We start from the raw sequence: 25,410 nt of genomic DNA, 5'->3' as shown, positions 1-25,410 counted from the left end.
CTTAGAGTCGGCCCCTCCAGCACCCCAGGCTTCCCTCCCTGCACACAGATGGCAAGCACTACCTGGAGGTAACTGCACCAACCTTCCCAAGCCTGGGAGGTGGGCAGACAGCCACCTTACCCAGTGCCTGTCACCCAGAGGCCCGCAGGGGAGGGGCCATTCTCTGGCCTTCCCTCCTCTCTCTACTGAGGCTCTGCCAAAGCCTTGTGTGGGGGGAAGGGCAGTGCCCCCTCCTGAGGTCAGGCCAGGGAGCCCTCACTCTGCCTGAGGGTGTGTGCTCCCCTCCCACAGCTGCTGGCTCTGGAGACAGCTCTGTACTGCACACATGAGAACGACCCATCCCCCAGGGGAATGGTCAACAACTTCCGGCAGGTGCAGAAGTTTGATGAGAGGCTGGTGTACATCTCCTTCCAACAAGGTGAGGACATGCAGGGCGTGGGGGGCGTGTGGTGCCAAGATGTCCTTGCCCCTGCCCCGCCCCAGGCTTTGTCCCAATGCCCTTGGGTGGGTTACGAGCACTTTGGCCGACAAAGGAACCAGGGTTCATGAGGAGCTAGTTGGGGGGGAGGGGGAGGTTCACTGAGATCTCCCTTCGTGCTCCTGACTCCCCTGAGCCTTTGTAGGGAACACGCCAGGGCCTCCTGGCACACAGACCGGAGCCCTCATTCAGCCTGGGAGTGTCCCACAGCTGGGAGAGGGAGAATGCTCCGGGACCTCTCTGCTCTGGAGACCCACCTCTTCTCCTGAGGCACATGGGAGCCTCCTTTTTTGCGATCACATTGCTCACGTCTCCTTCCAGGCCTTCTGAGCCCCAAGGCCCGTCCCCAGCCTTGCTGGGTGGTTGGCCACCAGCACCATCCATGTCCAGGTCTCCTCTGGGAGGAGGCGCATCCGTGGGCACAGCCACTCTCGGTCCAGCAGGCAGGGAAGCGCCTGCATCACTGCCTTTCGACCTCCTCCCCCGGAAGCTGCTTGGGCACAGGCACACAGCGGCTCCTGAAGGAAACCTACAGTTTGCTTTATTCCTCCTGCTATGAAAGCCCCTCTCTCCCTTTCAAACCCAGACCCATAACTCCCCAGAAGGACACTTACCATCTTTACTTGCTCGGCACCTCCATCGACACTGCAGGAGGCGAGGGGTCTGGGACAAGGGGGTCAGGAGGCACTCCGGGGGCCCACGCCCTTCTTCAAACCCCCAGTTCTACTCTCTCGCTGCAGAGGCGTGAGCTTTCCCCCCTTGGGAGCCTCAAGTGGTCAGGGAGGTGCGTGGAAGGACCACGTCATCCTCTTACACATCACTGGTGGCCGAACTGGGCCAGGTGTTCATATTTCAAGACGTTCCCATTAACCCATGTGCCAGAAAATCAGCTCTCCGTGCCTCACCGGGTCCACCTTTTTTGTTCCTTTCTTATTGTGTGAGATTATAAATATCACCCACTAAGCTTAGTTAAACATTTGAAGATTGTATTTCAAAGCCTTAGTCAGAAAGCTTTAGAAGCGTGCCCTTCTGAATCACCCATACCTCTGGTCACAAGCATGTCCTTCTCTGTCAGTTGCTTAATCAAGAACTGCCCACAAATTTATCTTCTGTGTTCTCTCCAGATACCACTAGTTAAGGTGATTTCCCCCTTTTCCCTCCTTTTTCTGCCTGAAAACGGAATCTGTGAACCACAGACCTTCCTGAAAATTGAGAATGTACGTGATGTGACTAAGAGGGCTCCTTAAAAGCCTCAGATGTGCAGAATTCTCCCTCTGGGATCTAACCGGATATAACCTTCTCTTTTCCTGTTCCTCTAAACAGAGTATATAGTGCCAAAGGTTAAACAGAAATTCTTCGTCTCTTAAACAAACCTGAGGACTCTGCCTGCAGAGAAGGGACTTGCCCATGTAGACCGGGTGGACGTGGCTTGTGATTTGAGATAATAATCGGCTCTCTTCTCCGGGCTCGTCTATACACGTCACAGGGGCCAGGGTGACAAATGCTCCCCTGTGGTCAGGAGACGGAGGTTCAAGAACTCGCTTTGTTTCCTCCTGACTGTATGATGTGGGCAAACTATGTCCCTCATTGGCCCTGGATTCCTCGGCCGTAGACTCCCAGGCAGGCCTGGTGAGCCGACCGCTTCCAGGGCTGATGCACTGATCCTGAGTGGACACTAACGGCTTCCCATCCTGCCTTTACGTTGCAGGGACAGTGTTTGAGGGCAGTTACAGAGGATGAGAAGAAGCCACGCAGGAACTTGAGGCTGGCATCCCAAAGTAACCCCCACTTGTAACAATATGCTATGGCGTGGGGAGTAATTAGCCATCTTCTTAGACCGGCTCAGGTCTAAGCTGGCGCTTGTAGAGTGGGCGGTGCCGTCGGGGGTGTAGCGGGGTGCTTCAGTAGACCGCCAGGTGGTGAAGGGAGCAGCCCACAGACCGAGTCCCAGCTTTTAGGGTGTCAAGATCAAGGCCCAAATGCAGCGCTGCCACTGCCCGCACTGCCCGGCTCACCCAGAGCTGCTGCTGGCAAGAGCCCAGGCTGGGCCCAGCTCTCTCCTTGGAGTGGGACTCCACGGCAGTCCAAGGCAAACCTGTTCATTTGGAGGCTGATTATAGAAACGTGGCCAGAATTCTCCCCTCCCTCTCACTTCCAAAGGATGCGGGCAGCAAATGGGGCTGTTACCAAGGAGCAATGAGGAGGCAGCCCCACAAGAGCGAAGCCCCAAACCAGGGCACTGCATTCACGAGGCCCTCTCACACCGGCTGCCTCAGACAGGGTTGCAGGTGTGTGGGGGTTGCAGGTGTGCGGGGGTTGCAGGTGTGTGTGGGTTGCAGGTGTGTGGGGGTTGCAAGTGTGCGGGGGTTGCAGGTGTGTGGGGGTTGCAGGTGTGTGGGGGTTGCAGGTGTGTGGGGGTTGCAGGTGTGTGGGGGTTGCAGGTGTGTGGGGGTTGCAGGTGTGTGGGCGAGCCTGTTGCTCAGTGAGAGCCTGGATCGGTTTGGACTTGATTATTTGCACACACTATCTCCGAGACATGTTTGCAATGAGGTGTGGCTCCCTCAGGGTTTTCTCTGGAAGTTATCGGGAACAGCGGAGTTGGAAAACGTTGCCAGGAGAAAAGTAACGTTAAGGAAATCCTCTGGGAGAGAAAGTGCATGGACTGAGAGGAGGATCTGAGACTGAACCAGATTAGAACGACTGGGATGGAGTCGTTTAACTTGGCCCTGCCCTTTCCTCGGCTGTGCTCAGAAAGGCGGACAGGACCTGGGTCCTGTCCTCAAGGGGGTGTAGTGTAACCCTGACTTAGCCCTGCGGCAGGGCTGTCCAGCCCGTACATTTGGGGCTGGGTGATTCTCGCGGTGGGGCTGACCTGTGCACTGCAGCATTAGCAGCAGCTGGTCTCTGCCCACTAGATGCCTGTAGCCCCCGACCTGTCACAGCCAAAACTGCCCGCAGACGTGGCCAGATGTCTCTGGGGGCAGAGGGGCAGTTGCCCCTGGCTGAGAACTACTGCCCCAGGAGCGTGCAGTGACTTTTCTACCACAGGACTCCAGAGCGTTACGTCACACGCCCTGGTGCTGACTCTATTGAGAAGGTTACCCCTGAAACAATAAGGCTGGGGTTACTCACGTCAAACCACCAAACCCAAGAGGGACTCTGGGCCCCATATTCTTTTAGAACTTGCATATTCTTTTATATAATCGGGTATGTCCAAGGCTAAGAGAAATGGGTGAGAGAGAACTATTCACCCTTAAGATTACAAACCTCTTTCCCAGGGTCCAGACGCCGCCCAGGTAGCAACTTCCCTCAGAATCCCCTCATCATTCCCCTCCCTCCCTTAGTACAAGGTTTTCTCTCGTCGTTGCCTTTGGTCACAGTGCCCACTCTTTACGGGGCGGTGCCAGGTGTGCCAGGCACATCTGCAGCTCCTACGAGGTGCCTCCACTAAGTGACACAAATGGAAAGCTGGACTGAAGGGGGGAAACAAGGCTCATTGTCCTGAAGGCGGGATCCAGGGAGAGGAGCACATCCGGGACCATCCCCGCCTGCCTCACAGGAAGTCAGATGCCCCCATGAGGAAGGGAGGGGCTGCAGGGGTGGAGTCACAGTCCAGGGGCCCAGTTCTTGGTTTCTGCAAATTGACTCTTCCTGGCCTCAGACACCGACGCTGGGTCCAGATGGTGATGGGCGACAAAGCTAGAGCCCATCCAACCTGAGCACTCATGTTGTCTAGCCCTGTTTTCAATACTGAGGGACAAGAGGAAGCCAAAAAGTTTCTATAATCCTGTCTTTAGTGGGCCTGCGCTGAGCAACTGCATGCCCCGCAGTGGGACCCGAGCCGGCTGAGGTGCAGGTAGACAAGAGCGCTGCACAGTGGTGGTGGGGTGGGGTGGGGTGGGGCGCTCACCCACAGCAAATGTGTGGAGTAGCACAGTCAGATTCCGCTTGACCCTAAGGAAACCGGGTAGTTTTAGAAAACCTTTAAAAAAGAGGTAGAACAAAAGCTTGCCAAGCTAAGATGGCTAATTATCCAATTTTTCGAGACCAGAATGTATGCTGTGTGGTTCTTCTTGACCTTGTGTTTCTCCAAGTTCCTATTTATAAATAAACTCTATGAGATGGGAAAGGATCCGTTCTTCCAAAGTATCCCACTGAGAGGCCAGAGGGGCGCCTGCCTTCCAGCTGCCCCTGGAGACGGGGGCTGACGGGTCAGGAGCAAAATCATCAACGTGCTGAGCAGTGAGTCCCAGTCCCTTCATCTAAGGCAGCCGCCACACCCCGTGCGTTCTGCGCACAGCCCAGGCCCAGCTCTGAGGGGAACGCCCAGGGAGCAGCTTTCCTGGGAGAGCCCGCCGTGGGCGTCACCTTGCCCCTAACAACAAGCCCCTGGCCCGGAGCAGACCGTGCTCAGAAACGACGTGGGCAAAGGGGTCAGGCCGGGAGCTGGCGCTGCCTTGGCGAGGTGGCCCGGTTCCCCTGTCCAGCACCGTCTGCCCGGCACCCATCCACACGGTGCCAGCCCCCTTCTAACATGGCAGCTGTCTCCGTGTGTGCACCCCATTTCCGTCGCCCACACGATTCCCTTTGGGAGGCCCCTCGCCTCTTCCACCTGGAAAATTCTTTCAAAGCCCAATTCCAATCATATCCTCCCAGAAGTCTCCCTGATCCCCCGGATGGCGACTCATAGTCTCCCTCAGAGAAGCTGGGGTCACGCGCCGTCTCTGACTCTGAGTGCGCCGCAGGGCGATTTGTTACCACACGGAAACAGGAAAGTATCTAACTTGTCCACATACTTCAGGCTCCGTACAGACAGGGACCATTGGTGTCTTTCTCGCTTTCTGTGCCTGGCACTGTGCCTGGTGCTCAGGATGAGTTTGAAAGAATGTAACCAATCCGTCTCCCTTCCCCTCCCCTCGCCAGTGTCTTCTCTGCAGAATGATTTGAACATAAGCCTGGCGGACTGTTACATTTTAGTTTTATCTTTATTTTGCTTTGTTATCAATTTGCCAACAGCATTAAAATCCATTCATTTGTTTAAGAAAAACTAGAGATGGGCACTTAGCTGCCAAGCTTTGAAGGCCTGGGAGGGAGTTGCCTAGAGATGCTACCAGGCTTCCAGTTGCCCTGGCCTGATGAGGATACAGGACCCAGTCTCACCACCCATCATTCCTTCAGCAGGGAGGTTACCAAGCACCCCGGGCTGGCCCTGTAACCCGCGCCTACTGGCCCGCACCTAGGCCCTAGAGCGGGGCGGCTCCCTCTCCTGGGCATGCATTCCTGCAACCTGGAAGGGTAGGGCCCTTAGTCCCTATCATGGTCTTAGAAAACCAGTTCTCTCAGGTAATCCCGTAGTATCTTCTTGGCCGGTTTATTTGTAGAAATTGCTTCTTTACTGGATTATTTCTTTGTAGTGTTAATAAGGAAAAGTCCCCGGTTAGGTCCTCCAAAGACGGTGATGTTCTGCGATGACTGAGGGCTTCTTTCTTTTTTCTTTTTTTTTTTAATATATTTTATTGATTTTTCACAGATAGGAAGGGAGAGAGATAGAGAGTCAGAAACATCGATGAGAGAGAAACATCGATCAGCTGCCTCCTGCACATCTCCCACTGGGGATGTGCCCGCAACCCAGGTACATGCCCTTGACTGGAATCGAACCTGGGACCCCTCAGTCCGCAGGCCGACGCTCTATCCACTGAGCCAAACCGGTTTTGGCAGAGGGCTTCTTTCTTGCTCTTCTTACCAAAGCATCATCCAGATGAGGGCTAGCATGTCGCTGACCTGAGTCTATGACAGTCAGAGTTTTGCCATTCGGGATGGGATTACCCCCACTCTCCCTGCCTCTTTCCATTTTCACTAGGTAACATGGCCCCTACCCAAACCGTCCATACTTTAAAGAAACACTTTGAAAAGGACTGTATCCCTTTTTACTCAAAATCCCATTTGAGTGAACAGAATTGCAAATAGCCTGGGAAAGGCTGGGCTTGTTCCAGGAACCGCGAGCTGTGTCAGTGAGGCGCTTGTTCCTCGGCTGGACTTTTCTGTTTGCACTTGAGGCCTCAGAAGACCTCAAAAGCAGTTAAGCCGCATCCCTCGGTCCAGCGAGATGCCAGTGGAAGACGCAGCTCCTGAGCCAGCCAGACCAGGTAGCAGTGCCCCCGTGGCCGGCAGCCTGCCCATCTCTCTAAGCTGTACCTTCCTGGGCGAGGCATGTGACAGTCCCGTTCTGTGTCTGTGTGGTTTCCTTCTGCGTGTCGCATTGCCCTGTCTCTGCTCGCCCTGACATGCGCCGGAGCACTTGATGGAGCGCGGACGGCTCCCCCACGTCTGCCCGGCGAGCGCTCCCCCCCCCCCCCCCCCCCCCCCCCCCCCCCCCCCGTTACACAGCTCAGGAGCTCCTCTGTGTTCTCATCCAGGGGCTCTCGTGTCCGTCTCTGTCCACCAGCCCGCCTCCGTCTCTCCTGTCTGCCCCACCGGTCTTCAATGGGAACTGCCTGTCTTGTTCACCGTCAGAAACAAACCATGTCTGTGTTTCATCTGCAGATGAATTTCTCTCCGGCATCATCTTTGACGCCTGTTCTCTGCAGCATCCCAGAGGCTGCTGTGATGCAGGCGTTGGTTTCTCTCTCTGGGCCTGGTTCTCCGGTCGCCCCAACAGCTCTCCCTGCACCCCAGAGTCTCCCTGGCTTCCCCTCTCCCTTTAGTTCGTAGATGCTTTGGTGTCTGCCTCCCATGGGACCCCGGCCCCATGGCTTCACCCTGCTCTGCAGAGAAGCCCTGCTTCTGTGATGGTGGGTGGGGCAGGGGGCAGGCATAGCATCCCAACACCTTCCTGCCCTGGGCTTCTGCAGGGCGCAAGTCTGAGGAGGTGGCGCCTTGCCCCCATCCCTCTTGCGGAGTGGCTGGCGCTCTTTGCTTGCTCAGTCAAGCTGCGTTGTTGAAGCTGCATAGAAGTCGTGGCTGAGAGCTTCTGTCCCGGTCTTGGGGCGCCCCTCGTCTTGGTGCTGGCTCTCTTCTCGCTGTTTCCACGGAGGCGCAACCTGGGCCCTGACAAGTAGTCGCCCTGGAGCAAGGAGCCCGGCCAAGCCCTGGAGAAAATCGGGCGTTGTGCACAGGGCCTAGTGCAGCACAGGCACCGCTCAGGGAACCGGGAAAGCGGACTCTCCCTCCAGACAAGCCACCCAGCGGGGCTCTTGAGAGGAGCCCATTCCCGGAGGCCCGGCCCCCACAGGCTGCCCCGCTCCCCAAGGCCATGGCGCGGGGCAGCTCCCCCAGCCCCGGAGCCCTGCTGGCTGTTGGGGCCGGTGGCTCCCAGGACGTGTGAGGTGACTGTGAAGGTGACGACGGTAGAAACTGTCCGGTTTGGACGGCTTAGCCAAGTGGTTGGGCTTCCTGGTTATAGTCTCATGTGGTGAGAACTAGTTTGGTACCACAGGCATCTGGAGTTTTAGGAACAAAGAACAAAGGTGTATTTCATGGAAAGGCCTAGAAAGACAACCATGACTAGTTGGGGGTTTTCTGGGTGGTGGTTGTTTTTAAGATCCTAGAGGCCTTGGTCGCCTCCAGGTACCTTAAAAGGAAAAACACACCCAATACCAAATTCCCGAGAGCAGAGGCCGCAGCCGAGCGGGAACAAGCATGAGTTGCACAAACACAACACACTCCCAGGGGAAAGCCGTGTGTGAGTGCCTCCCAGGCCACACACGGGCCTTGTGTTCAGGCAGGGGAGCCACTTGGGGGGCCATGGGCTACCGGTGGTGGCTGATAAGAGCCCAGAGAGCAGGTCACCCTGTGCTTGAGGACAGCTCCTCGCCACACCGGCCATTCATCCTTACAACTCCTGGGACCACCTGGGAAGTCAGACCAGAGACTCCAGGGCCGGCCTTGGCCCAGGAGGCTGCAGACTCACTATGAGATTGCAGAATAGCAGGAAAGGACAGTGGCTGGCGGCCCCGAGGGAATCAGCCCGGCGCTGGTCACATGGCAGAAAGCGTGAGCAGAACCTCACCGGCTGTCTCGGGTCTGGTTCCCTAGGGTGTCAAGTGATCCCAGGGTAAGGGTCTGGCCCTCTGCTGGCCCTTCACACCTGGCCAGGGCTCGCCCAGGGTCTCAGTGCCTTAGTGTCAGGCTGGGTAGCCACCTCCTACACAACTCCTGCCTCCACCGTGAACTGGAACAAACATCCACACACACAGGCCGCAAGTTCCTCCTGAATCAGAGAAGCCACCAGACCAGAGGGGTGTGTAAGCAGTGGCTGGGTTTGGATGGAGGCCCTGCTGGGAGGAGGATGAGTGGTTCTAAGAACTGGATGGAGCAGGCTGGGGCACCCCGAGGCTTCAGGACTGGGCTCCCTGTCCTACGGGAGCAGATGGAGTCACCATGCCCCTCCCCCGGGGAGGTCCCCCATAGGCTGACTACGGGATTTCTCCTTAGACACTGGGCACTGTTTCAGCCCCACTGAGGACGCCCAACTCGCCCCATTTATCTGCAACAATAACTGCTGAGAGAAGCCACACTCCCCTCGTCCCACCTGGCACAGAAGGGAGGCTGGTATGGAGGAGTTTCTCGTTTATCCAGCGGGGCCAGAGGAATAATAGAACCAGACCAGGACAACAAGACTGGCTGGGGACGGAGCAGAAGTGTGGGGACAGGTTCCAGCTACGCTCTGCCAGCCCCGCCAGCCTGACATGGCTGGCTCCTTGCTGAGGAAGAGGGGAGGGTACCAGAGAGGCAGGTGACAGCCTGCCAAGTAGACGCTGACGCTTAGCCTTCCTCACCTGCCACCTGGGCCATTTTGTATGAAAAGCTGAAGTCCGGCCCAAGCAGAGAAACTGCTGTGATCAAAGAACATCAGAAGGAGGGGCCACTGTGTGAATCCCCTCGGTGGGCAATTCCCTCCACCCCGTCTGCCTAATACCTCCAACCCAACGAAAGGTAGAGCTTCAAAACACTGGTCATGCCCGCCACGGCTTGACTCGGTTAACTTCCCACCTTTTCCTTCCCTTTCGAAGAGCGAGACCTCACCTACGCAGGACTGAGCCTGGGTATGTGGCTGCCGCCGTGCATGCTGCCGCGGGTGATCGCTGTGACTCTCAGTGTGATCTGGGCCTGTGGCACTTCCTGACCCTCCTCTGTGCTTCTCTGTGCTGCTGCTCTGGCTCCGGCCCTTCACACTGTGGGTCTGATCCTCAAGTCTCTTTCTGATTCAAAGATGATCCGCCAATCAAATGCTCCTCTAATGAAAGACCTAATCACTCTGTACAGCATGTGTGCATCCAAAGAGCCTGTCTCCAATCTTTGTTGGCCATGGTGGAAAGCCATTGCCTGAGAACATGCCTGGGCCCACTGTGGAGGTCGGGGACTGGCGAGGTGACCTTGGGGATGGGCCCCTGGTTTAGGACTGTGCAATGGAACTGGCGGGGGGGGGGGGGGGCGGGCAACCCTGATACAGAGGCATCCCAGTGGGCCTTATACCCAACAAGCAAAGGTAGAGCAAGTTCTTATTCTGTAGCCCAGGGTTTCTCAAAGGGTGGTACATGGACCACGTACACCAGCATCAGCTGAGGAGCTTTAATACAAATGCAGATTCCTGGGCTCCACCCAGATGGAATCAGAGTCTCTGAGGGCTGGACTCAAAACAGTCTACATTTTAAACAAGCTCTTCAGACGATCCTGGTGCAAATTTGAGAACCCCTGCTGGAGAAGGCCCACAGTTTGCACGTGGCCCTCTCTAAGTACTCCAGCCAGTCCTGCTAAGGCCAGAACCTGGGAACAGAGATGGGGAAATTGCACCTTCCGGTGGATGATTATGTACCTGTCATTTGATGTCACATCCATGTGCTGTGGGGAGAGAGGAAGGGGAAGGGAGGAATGTAACGTGTGTTTGCTGCCTCTTCCCCAGGAATCATCCTTTCGCTGGTCCTGGCTTGCATTCTTGGCTTCTGCATCGTCCTGGCAGTATTCATCTGGCTTTTCAGAAGGAAGAAGAGGTGAGCTGGTTTTGCTTTGAAATAGGAGTGGGTGGCGTATGTGTCCCTGAGGATGACTCTGTCTGGGAAGGCAGCCTGCACAGTGAAGAGCCCCTGCCCCGGTACCAACACCCCTGGCTCAGGCCTCCTTTGCATGAGATGCTGGTCATACAAGGGTCGTTGTGCTGGAGGTTCTGCCAGCCTTGCTGCTGTGGCTAAAACCTTGGACAAAGCTATTGGTGGTGGTGGTGGGGGGTGGGGGGAAGCGTCCCATTTGCCTAAATGTAAGCAGCAAGGCTGTCTTCCAAGATCTTTACATCTGGTGTGTCCTCTTTTCTTATATGTATATTTTTTATTGAACTTATTGGGGTTATATTGGTTAATAGGTTTCAAGTGTACAATTCTGTAATACATCATCTGAATATTGTGTGTTCACCCCACAGGGTCTAGTTTCCTTCCATCACCATTTATCCTCCCTTTACCCTCTTTTACACTCCCCCCACACACACACACACACACACCACCACCACCACCACCAACTTCCCCCTGGTACTGTTGTCTGTGTCTACAAGTTTGTTTGTTTTTCTTAATCCCTTCACTTTTTCACCCAGCCCCTAAACCTCCTGACAGCTGTCAGTCCGTTCTCTGTATCTATGAGTACGATTCTATTTTGTTTATTTTGTTCGTTAGATTCCACATGGAAGTGAAATCATATGGTATTTGTCTTTTATGAATCCAAAAAGAAAAGTGAAGGAAAACTTTATTTTTCACTCACTTTAGCTATAGTGCCCTTTGCTCCTATTTCATTGTTATGTTTATTGTTTTCCCCTAAAACCCAACTGATTTTTCCTGGCATGAAAAAAAAGGTTGCCAGGAACCCTGCTATGAAGTCGAAGGTTTGAAGCAAGGGTGGTAACGAGTGCTGGTTCCCACACGCAGGCCTAGTATTGTCAGGTGTTAAAAAAGAACAGTTGGACAACGAACAGGTCCCATTTTGGTTAATGCTTTAGTTGCTGCCATTCCCTCCGAAAACCAACAGGAAAGGTCCCGAGACAGGAATCTGGCCCCTAAAACTTGCCTCGTTTCATAGCTGAGTCAGGCTGCGCTCGGCCTCTCTCCCCTCGTTGACTAATGAGCTGTGCATGTCCTTCTCTTTCCAGCAGCAAGAAAGGTGGCAGCAATAAAGGCGTCATTTACAAACCGGCCCTCAGGAAGGAGGCGGAGGCCCACGCCTGAGGTCCTGGCGCTGCAGGCGCCGAGGGAGGACTTCGCTTTGGATGCTTTTAGGCAAAAAAGTGAATGATGGCTTTCATCACGGCGGCTCCCTGGGCACTTGAACTACCCGAAGGTTCTATGCAGCTCACCCCACAAACACCTCAGACCCGTGGGGTGCCCCCCACCCTGATGCTCGGCCTCTCCCAGGGCGATCGTGGATGGGAGAGCTCGCCCAGGAGCAGGAACTCGGAGCTGTGTCCTTCATCTGTGAGACTGGAAGAGGTCTGGACTCTGGGGACACACCCCACGCCGCCTGTGGGGCTGCGATAACTGAACGTCACTCTTCTCCAGGGCTTCACTCAGGTGTGGTTTCGAAAGTCCTGGAAGGTCAGCTCCTTGTCCAAGATTTCACACCAGCGTGTGCGCATGTGCGCCCTCTACTTCGTTGTGCTTTGGAGACTCATGTCTTGCCTCAGGGAAGCCGGTGTTGTCTTCCTCTGATCCTCCTGCTGTGACAGGACTTTTAGTCTGACCTTGCCACCTGGGCAGTGGTGTGTGGGGGGGGGGGGGGGGGGGGAGCACAGGCACAGGGTCAAGGTGCCTGAGACAAAAGGAAGGGGATATTCTTTGAAAGATGGAAGAGGCATCTTCCCAGTCCTGTCCTTGGGGTCAGACACGCTGACTAGACTGCAGAGAGCGTGGGAGACACAGTCTGAGGAACCTTGGAAGCTGTGAGTGTGAGAAGGTCAGACTAGGAAGCCCGAGCCCGCCCGCCCACCCGCCCGCCCGCAGGGCAGTGAGGGTTTATGCTCCGTAGCGTTTATCAGTAATCGGCCCAGCCCTGAAAATGTGCTGTTGCTTTCTCTCTCCTGGAGCGGACGTGCGCTCTGAGAGCCTAGGAAACAGGCAGAAGCAAAGTGGTTGATGAGCTTTGTCCCTTTGGCCTAAATTTCATTTCTGCCTCCTTCGTGGGATTGGGACTCGGCTACTTCCCTGACCCTCAGGATCGAGCCACAGCTTAGTTAAAAGATATTTCAAGGTATGACAGCAGGGAGTTATCTGTGCTGGGCTGGCAGCATGGGATGCAGGGACCAAACCAAAGGAATGTTCCAAAGATCCCTCATGGTCTCCCCCCCAAGTCCCAAAGGCAGTTCCTGAGGAGACAACTCCTTCACTGTCCCCTCCAATGCCAGAGCTCAGGAGCCCAGGGAGTCCCAGGCCCGAGGAGGGGCCCCCACCGCAGCCTCTCAGGTCAGCACCTCCCAGTTCACAGAACCCGCTGGTCCCCAGCCTCATCTGACAGCATGGAATGTCCTCCTGAAGCACGGGTCCCTTTCTGTCCTCCTCCCCTCCTGCTCTCCCTCTGACTCTCACACGTCTTCGCCACTCTCTGCTCTCACGACTTCCCTAGTGACGCCAGGGCTGGGGCCTGGGGCTCGTGTGCCTGGCGGAGTTACAAATGAGCCCGCGGCGCCTGGGACACGTGGGTGCTCGCGAGGCCTCTGGCAGGGCTGGGGCCTGGGGGGGCCTCCCATGCTGCCGTCAGCGCACCTGATGCTGGTCAGATGGCAGCAGGGACAGCCCAGTGACCAGCGAGGGGAACAAGGCAAAGCTTTCTTGGCCTCGGCCCAACGGGGCCCATCAGACACCAACAGCAGCCACTCCAGAGCCAAAAGCTCTCTACGCCTTCGGTAGATGAATTTTGTACGAGAACAGAGAGATCACTGTACCTGGCAATGGCTTCTTTCATCAGAAGAGAGATTTACTGGGTGGTGAGAGCAGTGGCGTTTCTCTTGCCCCCTTCCCCCAGCACAGCCCAGGCTCTGGCTTCCTGGGCCTCTCGGCTGAGAAAAAACAAAGCCGGGGAAGCAAGCAGAGGCTCCCAGAACCAACAGGCGACCTCCCTCCTAATCCTTATGGGACTGGGAAGCCTTTCCTCAGGCTCTCACTGACCCACTGACACCAGTCGCCACTGAGGGAAACCTGGGTGGGGGGAGGGCGCGCGGGAAGGCCTGGCTTCGTCGCCTCTCACTAGTGGGGGTCAGGAGTCTCTCCGTTTTGTTTCTTTAGTACCCTCTGATCAAACAGTAAAAACCTGCACCTGTTTTCTTAATAGACATTCTAAGATTTTGCTGCATTGACTATTAATGGCATTTCAAGTTCAGACCTTAAATTCTTCTCCCCTTCACTAAGCTCTCTGAGCGCCTCCTGGCTGACCCTTGGGGAGCACCGGGGTCTGCAGCACCCCTCTGTCCCTGTGCCTGGGACGGAGCGTCGGCCACTGTGATGAAGGTCTGTTTAGCACTTATGTATTTATTGTAAGAATGATTGTAATGAAGACACTGTAAATATGAGAAATTATAAATAAAGTTTTTCACAGGAGACTGAGTTTCTGGAGGTGAGGGTAAAGCACTACTATCAGCAAGGCACTCGGCAGTTCCCAGGGTCGCGTGACAAGTGACCCATCAGAATGAACAGCAATGCCGTTTGCCTCCAGGTCTCAGCACCTGGCTCCGAAGGCACACACACTGAAGTCCTCCATCCCTCTATTGCAGGTGGAGGCCTGCGGTGCCTGCAGCCCAGGGTCCCAGCCGCTTACCCGGAGCCAGGAAGTCTAGAGCAGTGGTCAGCAAACTCAGTCAACAGAGCCAAATATCAACAGTACAACGATTGAAATTTCTTTTGAGAGCCAAATTTTTTAAACTTAAACTATATAGATAGGTACATTGTTATTAACTTAATTAGGGTACTCCTAAGGCTTAGGAAGAGCCACACTCAAGGGGCCAAAGAGCCGCATGTGGCTCGAGAGCCGCAGTTTGCCAACCACTGGTCTAGAGCGATCAGGGAAAGAGCTTGAAAACTAAGTCAGAGATAAACAGATGCTTGGAAAAGAGGGAGCTATTCTTAACCAAAGGGCCGTGAACACAGGAAACGGGTCTTCTGTCCCTTTACCAGATATTATACCTCGTAGGTGGTAGCCTCTCTTGGTTGCCTGAATGTGACCTTACTTTGGATTCTTTTTACAAAACACACTATCGCCCTCCGTGCCATCTTTTGTCCAAGTCCAGATTTCAGAGTCTGGTTTGCTAAAGAAGCCAGGCCATCACTGTGTACCTGACTTACTTAGAAAAGCTCCCGGTTCTCACTTCAGTCGCCCCAGGGCAGAGATGGGTATAACACAAGTCACCCCCACCTGCCCCCCAGCCCTCGCCCCCTCTCCCTGCTCTCCCTTCCCTCGCAGTGAGGACCGGCAAGTGTGGTGACAAGAGCCACAGGCCGGCCGAGGAGACTCCAGTCCTCTTTCAGTGCGGCCATTGCCTCCTCATCGAAATCCAGCTAAATGGGCAATCTAAGCACACAGCCCAGCAGGATTCCAGTAAAATATAATGCAAGATGTGAAATTTTAAAGTTCTAGTAGCCACACCAAAAAAGGTAAAAGAAACCAGTGACATTAATTTTACTATATTTTATGTAACCCAGTAGATCCAAAATACTATCATTTCAACATGTGATCAATATTTTGATATGAAAGAATTTCATTCGTGGTTTTTTTCCTCACAGCATGTCTGAAATCTGGTGTGTATTTTACCCTTCTAGCACATCTCAATTCAGATGCTACGTTTTCATTGAAAACATTTTATCTATATTTAGACTTCATAAAATTTACAGTTGAAAAAGCAGGTTCACATACTTGCTCCAAACACACCCAGAAGTTTTCCAAATAACTGAATTATCAGCTTTTAAATTTAAACTTATGAAAATAAAATAAACGGAGTCTCTCTCATTTCACTAACCACACTCCAGTGCTCCGTCCGCCCATGTGGCCAGGGCAGCACAGCCACCGTGCGGATGTGGAACACTGGCCTCTTCCTTTGAGAGGGTTAGACCTGGAGGACTTGCACACAAAAATAAACACTGGCATGAGGGGCAGGGGGTGGGAGACAGAGGCTAGGAGGACCCAGGGAGGCAGATATGGAGGGCAAGGGCGGAAGGAAAGAGGGCAGGTGGAAAATCAGGCCAAGGCGAACAGGCCAGCTGACCTTAGACCAGCTAGCTGCAGGCCCCCTCCACCTCTTTCCCTGGCTCAGGAAGGAGCGCTCCCCAGACCTCCCTGCCCTGGCCATGCCTCTGGGCCATGGCCTGGGGTCCAGGTGCTCAGCAGTGACTCCAGCCTGGGGCATCCCAGTGCCTTGTGGGGAAGCTCTGGCTGTGGACACAAGGGCGCCCGGTTAATTGCCAGGGACCTGATGCTGCGGGACCCTGACCCAGGGCTCACTGCAACCTGCCCAACCCCCATCTCCTCAGTCCGACATTCCTGCACCTGACAAGGCAATCTCCACTCCAGCCCCCAGGGGACCAGCACCTCTTGAATTGTCAGTGGTGCCTCTGTTAGAACAAGTCCCCTTCTTCCTTCGAGGTGGGGGGGGAGAAGTCTTGAGATCCACTTAGGAGAGGAAACCAGACCTCTGGGGCTGCCTGCAGGGAAACGGGTGTCACCTGTGCCGTGGGCACTGTTCTGGCATCACCATCCATGTCCACACTGGAAACGGCCTGGCAGGCATGCATGGCCCAGGGTGGGGGGGAAGGTGAGGAGGGTCCCATGCTTCACCATGCCCTTTCATTATTGAATGACTGGGCAGAGAGAAGGGACCAAGTGCTTTGTGGTATGGAATGATTCACCATAACAACTTATTGCAACCAGGTCAGCATATCATTATGACTGCAGGTCACCCAGGGCTTCAGTATTGCCTCTCACTTGTATACCTTTGACTGTTTCAATGCACCTTCACTCCAACAACCCAGGGAAGAGGGAGCAAGGCCCTCATCTTACAGGTGGGAAACGAACCCAGGGCTCTGGCTCTGGGCTAAGCCAAGGCCTCACAGCTCCTGCAGTGCTAGGGTCTGCACAGCTTCCACAGCTCCGGTGACATGGAAACACCTTGTAATAGAATTTACTGTGCTGATCTCCATCATGCCGTAACCTCATAAAACCCCACAGGCTAAAGGCACTAAAGCGTCTCTGCCAATGATTTCTGGAAAGTCAACAGCCACCCCCTGCCTCCAATCTGACTGGTAACATTAAACCCTGGCCGCTGTTCAGGAAAGTCTGACCAAGGAGTGACAACTGCAAGTGAGCAAAGGAGTCAGCCCAGCACCTGGGAGGGTACCCTCACCTCTTCATGCAGCAGCGCAGGTTCCCAAGGCCACGTTCATTGAACCCTCCCTTTTCCTAAGGCTGAACTGGAGAGAAGGAACACACATCCACAGTATAATTCCATTTGTATAAAATCCCAAACGATGCAAACTATCATGACAGAAACAGATCAGTGGTTGACTGGGGATGAGGTGGGGAGGACGGGGGGAATGAAGGGATTGCGAGGGGGCCGGGGAAATGGTTGAGGTGAAGGTGTGTTCATTATCTTGATGGTGGTGATGGTTTCTCCACATATGTCAAACCTGTTCAAATTTTACACTTTAAATATGTGTCATCTATCTTATATCAATGATAACTCAATAAACCTGCCAAAGAAAAAGGAAAAATACTCCCCCACCCTCAGGCAGATGACACCCTTCCGCCTCCCCCACCCTCAGCCAGATGACACCCGCCCGCCTCCCCCACCCTCAGCCAGATGACACCCTGCCGGTCTCCCCCAACCTCAGCCAGATGACACCCTGCCGGTCTCCCCCAACCTCAGCCAGATGACACCCGCCCGTTCTGGCAGGTCCATTCAGAGCTTTTCCTCCTGGTCCATCTAGAAACTTGGTGGGAGCCCAGGCTGCGTGATCTCTATTCACCTGGCTGGATGTGACCTCTCGATACTCTAAGTCAAAGTCATTATTTCTGCCTGAGTTCACTCATTTCAAATATTAACTTTTAATTACCTGCAAGGAAGACAACAAACACAGGGCCCCTGGGTTCAAGGGCGGACTGAGACCTCTCCAGCAACTCCGTGTCAGTGATGACAGAGTCAGCCGGCTCCTCTGGAAGGAGCAGACTCTTCTGGAGAGGCAGGCGACATAACCAGTTAGTGCCTCCTGAAACCAGTTTCCCACGCTACCTAGACATCCAACAACAGCTCTCAGGTATCTCAGTTCCCCTCCCTCCTAACTACCCAACACATAACTATCTGAAAATCTTTCCTGAATATGGTACATGCTTTCTGCGGAGAGCATGCATGATCAGGAACTTACCGTTCCCTCCTAGTCGCTGCGGGAAATGTGGATTGATCTCCTGTGATACTGTTATACACCAAGAAGTAGCTATTTGGTCCCCAGTTCCTGGCACAGAGTTGCTAAATATCCTCATGATAAGCCCCGAAGCCATACCTCAGTTTACGCTAAGGAGGTGGTGCTTGGATGGGAGGGTGCTGCTTGTCAGAGGGACCAAGCATATGACTAGTGAGCCCCACTCCCGACCCCAGGGAGTTCAGTCACCAATGGCCGGTGATTTAATCCATCATGCCTTCATAATGCAACCTCCATATAAGCCTCACAACCACAGGTCAGAGAGCTTCCAATCCAGGCAGGTGCTGGGAGGGTGGTGCACCCAGGAGGGCACAGACTCTGAATTCCTTCTCCATGCCTCGATCTATATTCCCCTTTATCTGGCTATTCATCTGTGTTCCTTATGAATTATAAGTAAATGTGAGCTATTCTAAGTGTTGTGAGCTGTTCTAACTAATGATCAGACTTGGGGAGGGATCATGGGAATCCACAATTTAGAGCAGGTTAGTCAGATTAAGGGATTAAGCAGAAACAACAACAATGAAAAAAAAAACACTCGTAGACACAGACATCAGGATGGTGACTACCAGAAGGAAAAGGAGTTGGGGCAGGGAGAAGAGGGTAAAGGGGAGATAAATGGTGACGGAAGGAGACTTGACTTGGGGTGGTGAACACACAATACAATATACCGACGGTGTATTACAGAACCTGAGACCTATATAATTTTATTAACCAATGCCACTACAATAAGTTCAATAAAAATAAAATAATAAAACTATGTGCATATGTGGAAACTTTAGAAAGAAAAGAAATACAGGTGACAACCTGGGACTTGGGATTGGTGTCTGAAGTGGCGAGAGTCTTGTGGAATTGAGCCCTTGCTTTTGTGGCGTCTGCACTAACCTCGGGCAGTCAGTACCAGAATTGAGTGAAATTGTAAAACATCCCAGTGGGTGTCCATCAGGAACTGGAGAATTGCTTGGTGTCGAAAACCCCGCACATTTGGTGTCAGAAGGGTTATGAATAAAGGAAAAGGCATTTCCTTTCATCTCGCATCTATCATTCAAAGTAGTTTCCAACAGACTTTCTCATACCTTCTTATTCAAAAGCAAAGATTTAATGAACACTACTGTTTGCTGAGCACAGACTGCATGATGGGGATGCAGCCATGATTTAGATAGAGTCCCCATATTCAATGACAACTGGTATCACAATCTCACTTGGGGAGACAGACAGAAACCACAAATCAAAAAGAAGAGTAGAAGAATCCAACTGATAGGAGAACCAAGATGGCGGCATAGGTTAACGCCGGAGATTGCTGCCTTGAACAACCAAATCAAAACACACCTAAAAGACGGAACGGACATCATCCAGAACCACAGGAAGGCTGGCTGAGTGGACATTCTACAACTAGGAGGAAAGAGAATATCATACCCAGACTCAGAGGAGGCGCAGTGCTGAAGTGAAATACTCAGGTACCGAGTGTGCATGGAGCGGACTGGCGGCGGAGGGCACGGTTGGTGCTTTCAATCGGGAGGGAGTCTCAGATTCTGAGCTCCAGATCCGGGCGAGTCTCTAGGGACCCAGACTCAAACGGGAGAAGCGGGAATGTCTGGCTTCAGTCGGAACTCGAAGGCAGCTTTCTCTCTGAGGTTTGCAGCAGTTGCTGGGACTCTGGAGGCAGAGCCCCTAGGGACGGAACTGAGAGCCGCCATAACTGCTCTCTCCGGCCCACCTGTTGATCCCCAGGCTGAGCAACCCACCCGCCCCGCCCAAGCCCTGCACAGAGCCATTTGCCAGATAGCCTCAGGCAAAGGCTAGATTAGCACCTCCCTAGAGGACAAGTTTTCCCACTGCAGACACAGCTGATTCTCACAGCCAGCTGGCCTGGAGGTCAAATCCCCCTAGTATTAACTACAACAATCAAGGCTTAACTACAGGAGGACTGCACACAAAGACCACTAGGGGGTGCACCAAGAAAGCATAAAAAATGCGGAGACAAAGAAATAGGACAAAACTGTCAATGGAGGATATTCAGTTCAGAACCACACTTTTAAGGTCTCTCAAGAACTGTCTAGAAGCTGCCAATAAACTTAATGAGATCCTCAACAAATCTAATGAGACCCTCGATGTTATGATAAAGAACCAACTAGAAATTAAACATACACGGACTGAAATAACGAATATTATACAGACTCCCAACAGCAGACCAGAGGACCGCAAGAATCAAGGCAAAGATTTGAAATGCGAAGAAGCTAAAAACACCCAACCGGAAAAGCAAAATGAAAAAAGAATCCGAAAATACGAAGATAGTGTAAGGAGCCTCTGGGACAGCTTCAAGCGTACCAACATCAGAATTATAGGGGTGCCAGAAGATGAGAGAGAGCAAGATATTGAAAACCTATTTGAAGAAATAATGACAGAAAACTTCCCCCACCTGGTGAAAGAAATAGACTTACAGGTCCAGGAAGCGCAGAGAACCCCAAACAAAAGGAATCCAAAGAGGACCACACCAAGACACATCATCATTAAAATGCCAAGAGCAAAAGACAAAGAGAGACTCTTAAGAGCAGCAAGAGAAAAAAACTCAGTTACCTACAAGGGAGTACCCATACGACTGTCAGCTGATTTCTCAACAGAAACTTTGCAGGCCAGAAGGGAATAGCAAGAAATATTCAAAGTGATGAATACCAAGAACCTACAACCAAGATTACTTTATCCAGCAAAGCTATCATTCAGAACTGAAGGTCAGATAAAGAGCTTCACAGATAAGGAAAAGCTAAAGGAGTTCATCACCACCAAACCAGTATTATATGAAATGCTGAAAGGTATCCTTTAAGAAGAGGAAGAAGAAGAAAAAGGTAAAGATACAAATTATGAACAACAAACATGCATCTATCAACAAGTGAATCAAAGAATCAAGTAAATAAATAATCTGGTGATCATAATAGAATCAGGGACATAGAAAGGGAATGGACTGACTATTCTTGGGGGGGAAAGGGGTGTGGGAGATGCGGGAAGAGACTGGACAAAAATCATGCACCTATGGATGAGGACAGTGGGTGGGGAGTGAGGGCGGATGGTGGGGCGGGAACTGGGAGGAGGGGAGTTATGGGGGGAAAAAAGAGGAACAAATGTAATAATCTGAACAATAAAGATTTAATTAAGAAAAAAAAAAGAAGAAGAGTAGTATGAAGAGGATACTAGGTGCCCATCAACAGAAGAATGGCTAAGCAAACTGTATATCCATAAAACGGAATACTATTCAGCAAAAAGTTGCAAATTATTGATACACACAAAAACATGAATCAATCTCAGAAAATTATGCTGGGTGAGAGAAGTCAGACACAAAAGAGTACATTTTGTGTTAGTCCATTTATATGCAGTTTAAAACAAGTGAAACTAATCTGTGGTGATAGACGTTGGAGCCAGTGGCCCTCTGAGGAAGGCGGGGAACCAGCTGGGGAAAAGGAAATGTTCTGTATCTACATGGTGGTTACACATTTGTCCAAACCCATCTAATTATGCACTTCAAATCTGTGCATTTTACTGTAATTATTCTTTGATTAAAAAATATGCTAATAAATCACAGTGGAGAAAGCCACTTTTCTGAGTCTAATCAGGAAAGACTTCACAGTGACATTTGAGCAGGACCTTGACGGAGGAATAGGATGTTTTCTGTTTGGAACTAAAACCAAAGGCAAAAATGTGGAGGTCTGAGAGTCCAAGGGGCATGGTAAGCAGAGGCCACAGGGATGTGTTTTGAGAATGTGTGGGAAGGGAGAATAGAGGATGGTGGGAGGCAAGAAAAAGTGGTTGGGATCAGATTGTGAAAGACTTTGAATGACACACACTTTCTAATAAAGACAAAAAAATCAGAAAGTGCCTAGTTATGGTTTTATCTGATTACATAAATAATGTATACTCATTGAAAAAAATAAAAATAACTATGTATAAAGCAAAACGCTCCCCTTCGGCGCTTGGGCAATGCTCCCACCAGTGAGTCACATCTCCAGGGCTTACATTTGTAATTACATAGACTAATAGGATACATATCATACGCTCTATAATGGCTAGGACCATAGTTTCACTTTTGTATTCTCAACATCTAGCACAACATCTGGCATGACGTTGAGTGCAATAAGATTCTGTATTAATTGCTAATAAATACATTTTCAATGAACATGTACGTTTTTGTAATTCTTTCCTTTTACCTTGTTTTTATTTTATTTAATGAAATGTAATTTTGTATACCAATTTGGGGTTTATAATTTGAATATCTGTTTTATCGTTTTTGTAATAATGCATTTTTATTGTGTTTTACAAAAGTATTGATCTGTGATGGGTTAGGAGAAAAATTTTTAAATAGCTCTTCACTTCAGATAGTTTGAGAAGCAAACTAGTTCTAGAGGACCAATCAATTTCAATTTCTAATTCTTTGCTGCTTGTGTAGAAAAACATGATTGATTTTTGTCTGTTGATATTGAATCCTATGACTATACGAAGTTCAATAATTAGTTCTAGTCACCTCTTTGTAGCTTCCTTAGGATTTTCAACACTGACAATTATACCATCTGAAAATAAATAATTTTATTTCTTTCTTTCCAATCTGTATGACTTATTTCTTTTCTTGTCTTTTTGCACTGGCTAGAACCTCCAGCACAATGTTGAATAAAAGTGGGAAGAGTGGACATCCTTGACTTGTTTCTAATCTTAGTGGAGAAGACATTCACTCTTTTATCGTTTTAAGTATGGCATTAGCTGTAGGTTTTACATAGATGTCCCCTTTTCAGGTTAGAGAAATTCTTTTTTATTATATTCCCAGTTTGCTGAGAATTTTTTTTTTAAATAAAAAATGGGTGTTAGATTTTGTTTAAAACTTTTCTGCATCTATTGATGTGATCCTGTTTGTTTTAGTCTATTATTATGGTGAACTGAATGATATTTGTATGTTAAAACAATCTTGTATCATTGGGATAAACTCCACTTGGTCATATGAACTATACCTTTTATATATTACTGGATTCAATTTGCTAAAACATTGTTGATGACTTTTGTATGTATATTAGTGATAGATATTTGTCCATTTCATCTAAGTGTTTATTAGCTTTAATTTTTTTATAATATTCCCTTTTTATTTATTAACTAGAAGCCCATTGCATGAAAATTCATGCAATAGGCCTTCCTTCCCCTGGCTGCTGGCACTGGTTTTCCTCCGGCACCTGGGACCCAGGCCTTTGGTCCAGCCATAGGGGAGAAGCCAAGCCTCGAGGCTAGGCTTATCCCCTCGGGCCGTATGCAAATTAACCGCCATCTTTGTTGACTTAATTTGCATAGTTGCTCTGATTGGCTGGTGGGCGTAGCGGAATGACACCAATTTGTATGTTTCTCTTTTATTAGTGTAGATATAAGATCTGTGGTGATGTCTCTTCCCACTCCTGATATCCCTAATTTGTGCCTTCTTTTCCCCTTATCAATCTGGCCAGAACTTTACCAAGTATATTGATTTTTCTCAAAGAACCAGATTTTTGTTTTATTGATTTCTTCTGTTGTTTTTCTGCTTTCTAGCTGATTTTTGCTATTTTCTTCATTACTTCATTTCTTCTACTTATTTTAGCTGTTGCCTGCTCCTCTTTTTTTTAGAAAAATTATTTATTTATTTATTACCTGCTCCTCTTTTTCTGGTTTCTTAAGTAGAAGCTTAAGGCATTGATTTTAACCATTTTTACTTACCTAATAAGCATTTAATGCTCAAAATGTTCCACTCTATTCCTTCCTTAGGCACTTCGCTTTGACAAGTATCTTCACTCTCTCCTGCATCATCAATTATTCCTTTTCCACTGAGTCATTCCTATCTTCATACAACATGCTGTTATACTGTTATTGTATAGAAAAGAAAGAAAGAAAGAAAGAAAGAAGAAAGAAAGAAGAAAGAAAGAAAGAAAGAAAGAAAGAAAGAAAGAAAGAAAGAAAGAAAGAAAGAAAGAAAACACCCCCTCTCTTTCCCCCACATCCTCCTCAGGCTATCATACCTCTACTATAATTATATGGTTATCTGTACTCTATATACTATGCCTACTTCCTTATCTCCCACTCTCTATAATCCACTCCATTTAGCTATTTGTCCCCACATTGAAATTGCTTTTATTAATGTCACCCAGCAAATCCATATCTTCATATGCAACCACCAATTCTTACTCCTCACCTTATTCATTATTTAGCATTATTTCACATACTTTCCCCTGGCTCTCAGGCCACCAAACTTTCCTGGTTTTCCTTCTTTCCTCAGTGACAAGTCCACCTCCCCTTTCTACCCTCTCAATTGGAGCAGCCAGGGTTGTCCTCAGTTCCCACCTTTCCTCTTGATCTACATCCATTACACAGGTGCCCTTCATCCACTCCTAAATTTTAAGTACCATCTTATGTATTGGAGCTCTTCTATATTATTTCAAAATTGGTAGTGCATTTTGTAGCTGCCTTAAAGTAATACTTATGTGTTTCAATCTGGGCAGTTAGATTAAATGTTCCACAAGGGCAGAGATCTCTACCACCTGTTATTTTCTTTGTCATCCTTTGTCTGTGCATGGGAAGCCCTGGTTAAAACTGTAAACCCCATCTCTGTGCTCAAGCACTGAAAACATATGGTTTTACTTTTGGCAGAAGTAGCAGGGTTTACAGTCGTCCACACTTAAGCAACAAGTACCACCTGCACGTTACTCAGCCTTGAAGCCAGGACCTGCTCAGGGCTCATAGTCTATTATGGTCACCTTACTAGTAGACTGCATGCCTCGTTTATTTGGCCCGTGTTAGCCTTTGAGTTTGACATGCTGGCCTTACAGTGTGTCAACCCCCCAATTCTTTTACTGAGACGGAGACCATAAGCCAATTGAGCTGTTTCTTCTACTTAGCATTTTCAATGAGGGGGAGGTAAATATACACGTCTTTCCTTTGGAGGTTTCTCATGTGTTGAGGCTGGTCACAGGGAAATTCCTGTCCCAACTAATACCAGAAATAGCAATTAAACTAGAGCCACAGTTTCAGTGTAGAAAGGCCGACAAAATTGTACACAAATCTGGTCTGTTACCTGAGGAATGCACACACCCCCTGCCCCCTGGCTTACAAATTAGGAGCAAAGAGCCCTTGGTCCCTGGGGCTATTTCATCTAATAACACAGTCAACATAAACGTGGAGCCTCATTTCAAACCAGAGTGAACAGGAATCACGTGGTTTTCTGTTTCAGCACAAAAATCTCTGTGCAGCCTGTTTGATGGCAAAGGCCAAGCTCGATCTCTTAGCTGCACTGTCTCCTCACCAAGGGGAAGGGGAAAAGGATTCTATAGGCTGCTCAGGGTCACTGGGTAGAAACTAAACTGCACTCTCCTTGTCAATCAACTCCCATCTTTAGCCACAATTACATGGTATTTTATAAATTCACTATTTTACAATTATAGTTTTCAAGGTGAGGTTCCAGGACCTTGGAAGACTCTCCTCCACATCTCAAGGAACTTCTATGCACCAAACTGC

General features: G+C 50.4%; 2 protein-coding genes across 3 annotated transcripts in view; one reads left to right on the top strand and one right to left on the bottom strand.

Annotated features, from left to right (window-relative positions):
* Positions 1–14,049, top strand: part of CA12 (carbonic anhydrase 12) — a 55,972-nt gene extending 41,923 nt beyond the window's left edge. Inside the window, exons 8-11 of one of the 2 annotated variants that reach the window (XM_036303972.1) lie at positions 292–418; positions 9,490–9,522; positions 10,380–10,467; positions 11,607–14,049. In XM_036303972.1, coding sequence (XP_036159865.1) covers positions 292–418; positions 9,490–9,522; positions 10,380–10,467; positions 11,607–11,682 — 324 coding nt within the window. In that variant the 3' untranslated portion in view covers positions 11,683–14,049. The remainder of the gene's footprint in view (positions 1–291; positions 419–9,489; positions 9,523–10,379; positions 10,468–11,606) is intronic. The other variant, XM_036303977.1, reaches the window with a different exon arrangement.
* APH1B (aph-1 homolog B, gamma-secretase subunit) overlaps positions 1–25,410 on the bottom strand; it is a 73,904-nt gene that overhangs the window by 16,046 nt on the left and 32,448 nt on the right. The window lies entirely within an intron of this gene.

Source organism: Myotis myotis, unplaced genomic scaffold (genome assembly GCF_014108235.1).
Source record: "Myotis myotis isolate mMyoMyo1 unplaced genomic scaffold, mMyoMyo1.p scaffold_m19_p_1, whole genome shotgun sequence".
Lineage (NCBI taxonomy): Eukaryota > Metazoa > Chordata > Mammalia > Chiroptera > Vespertilionidae > Myotis > Myotis myotis.
Note: the sequence above shows the minus strand (reverse complement) of the source record. Positions and strands in the feature narration are given on the sequence as shown.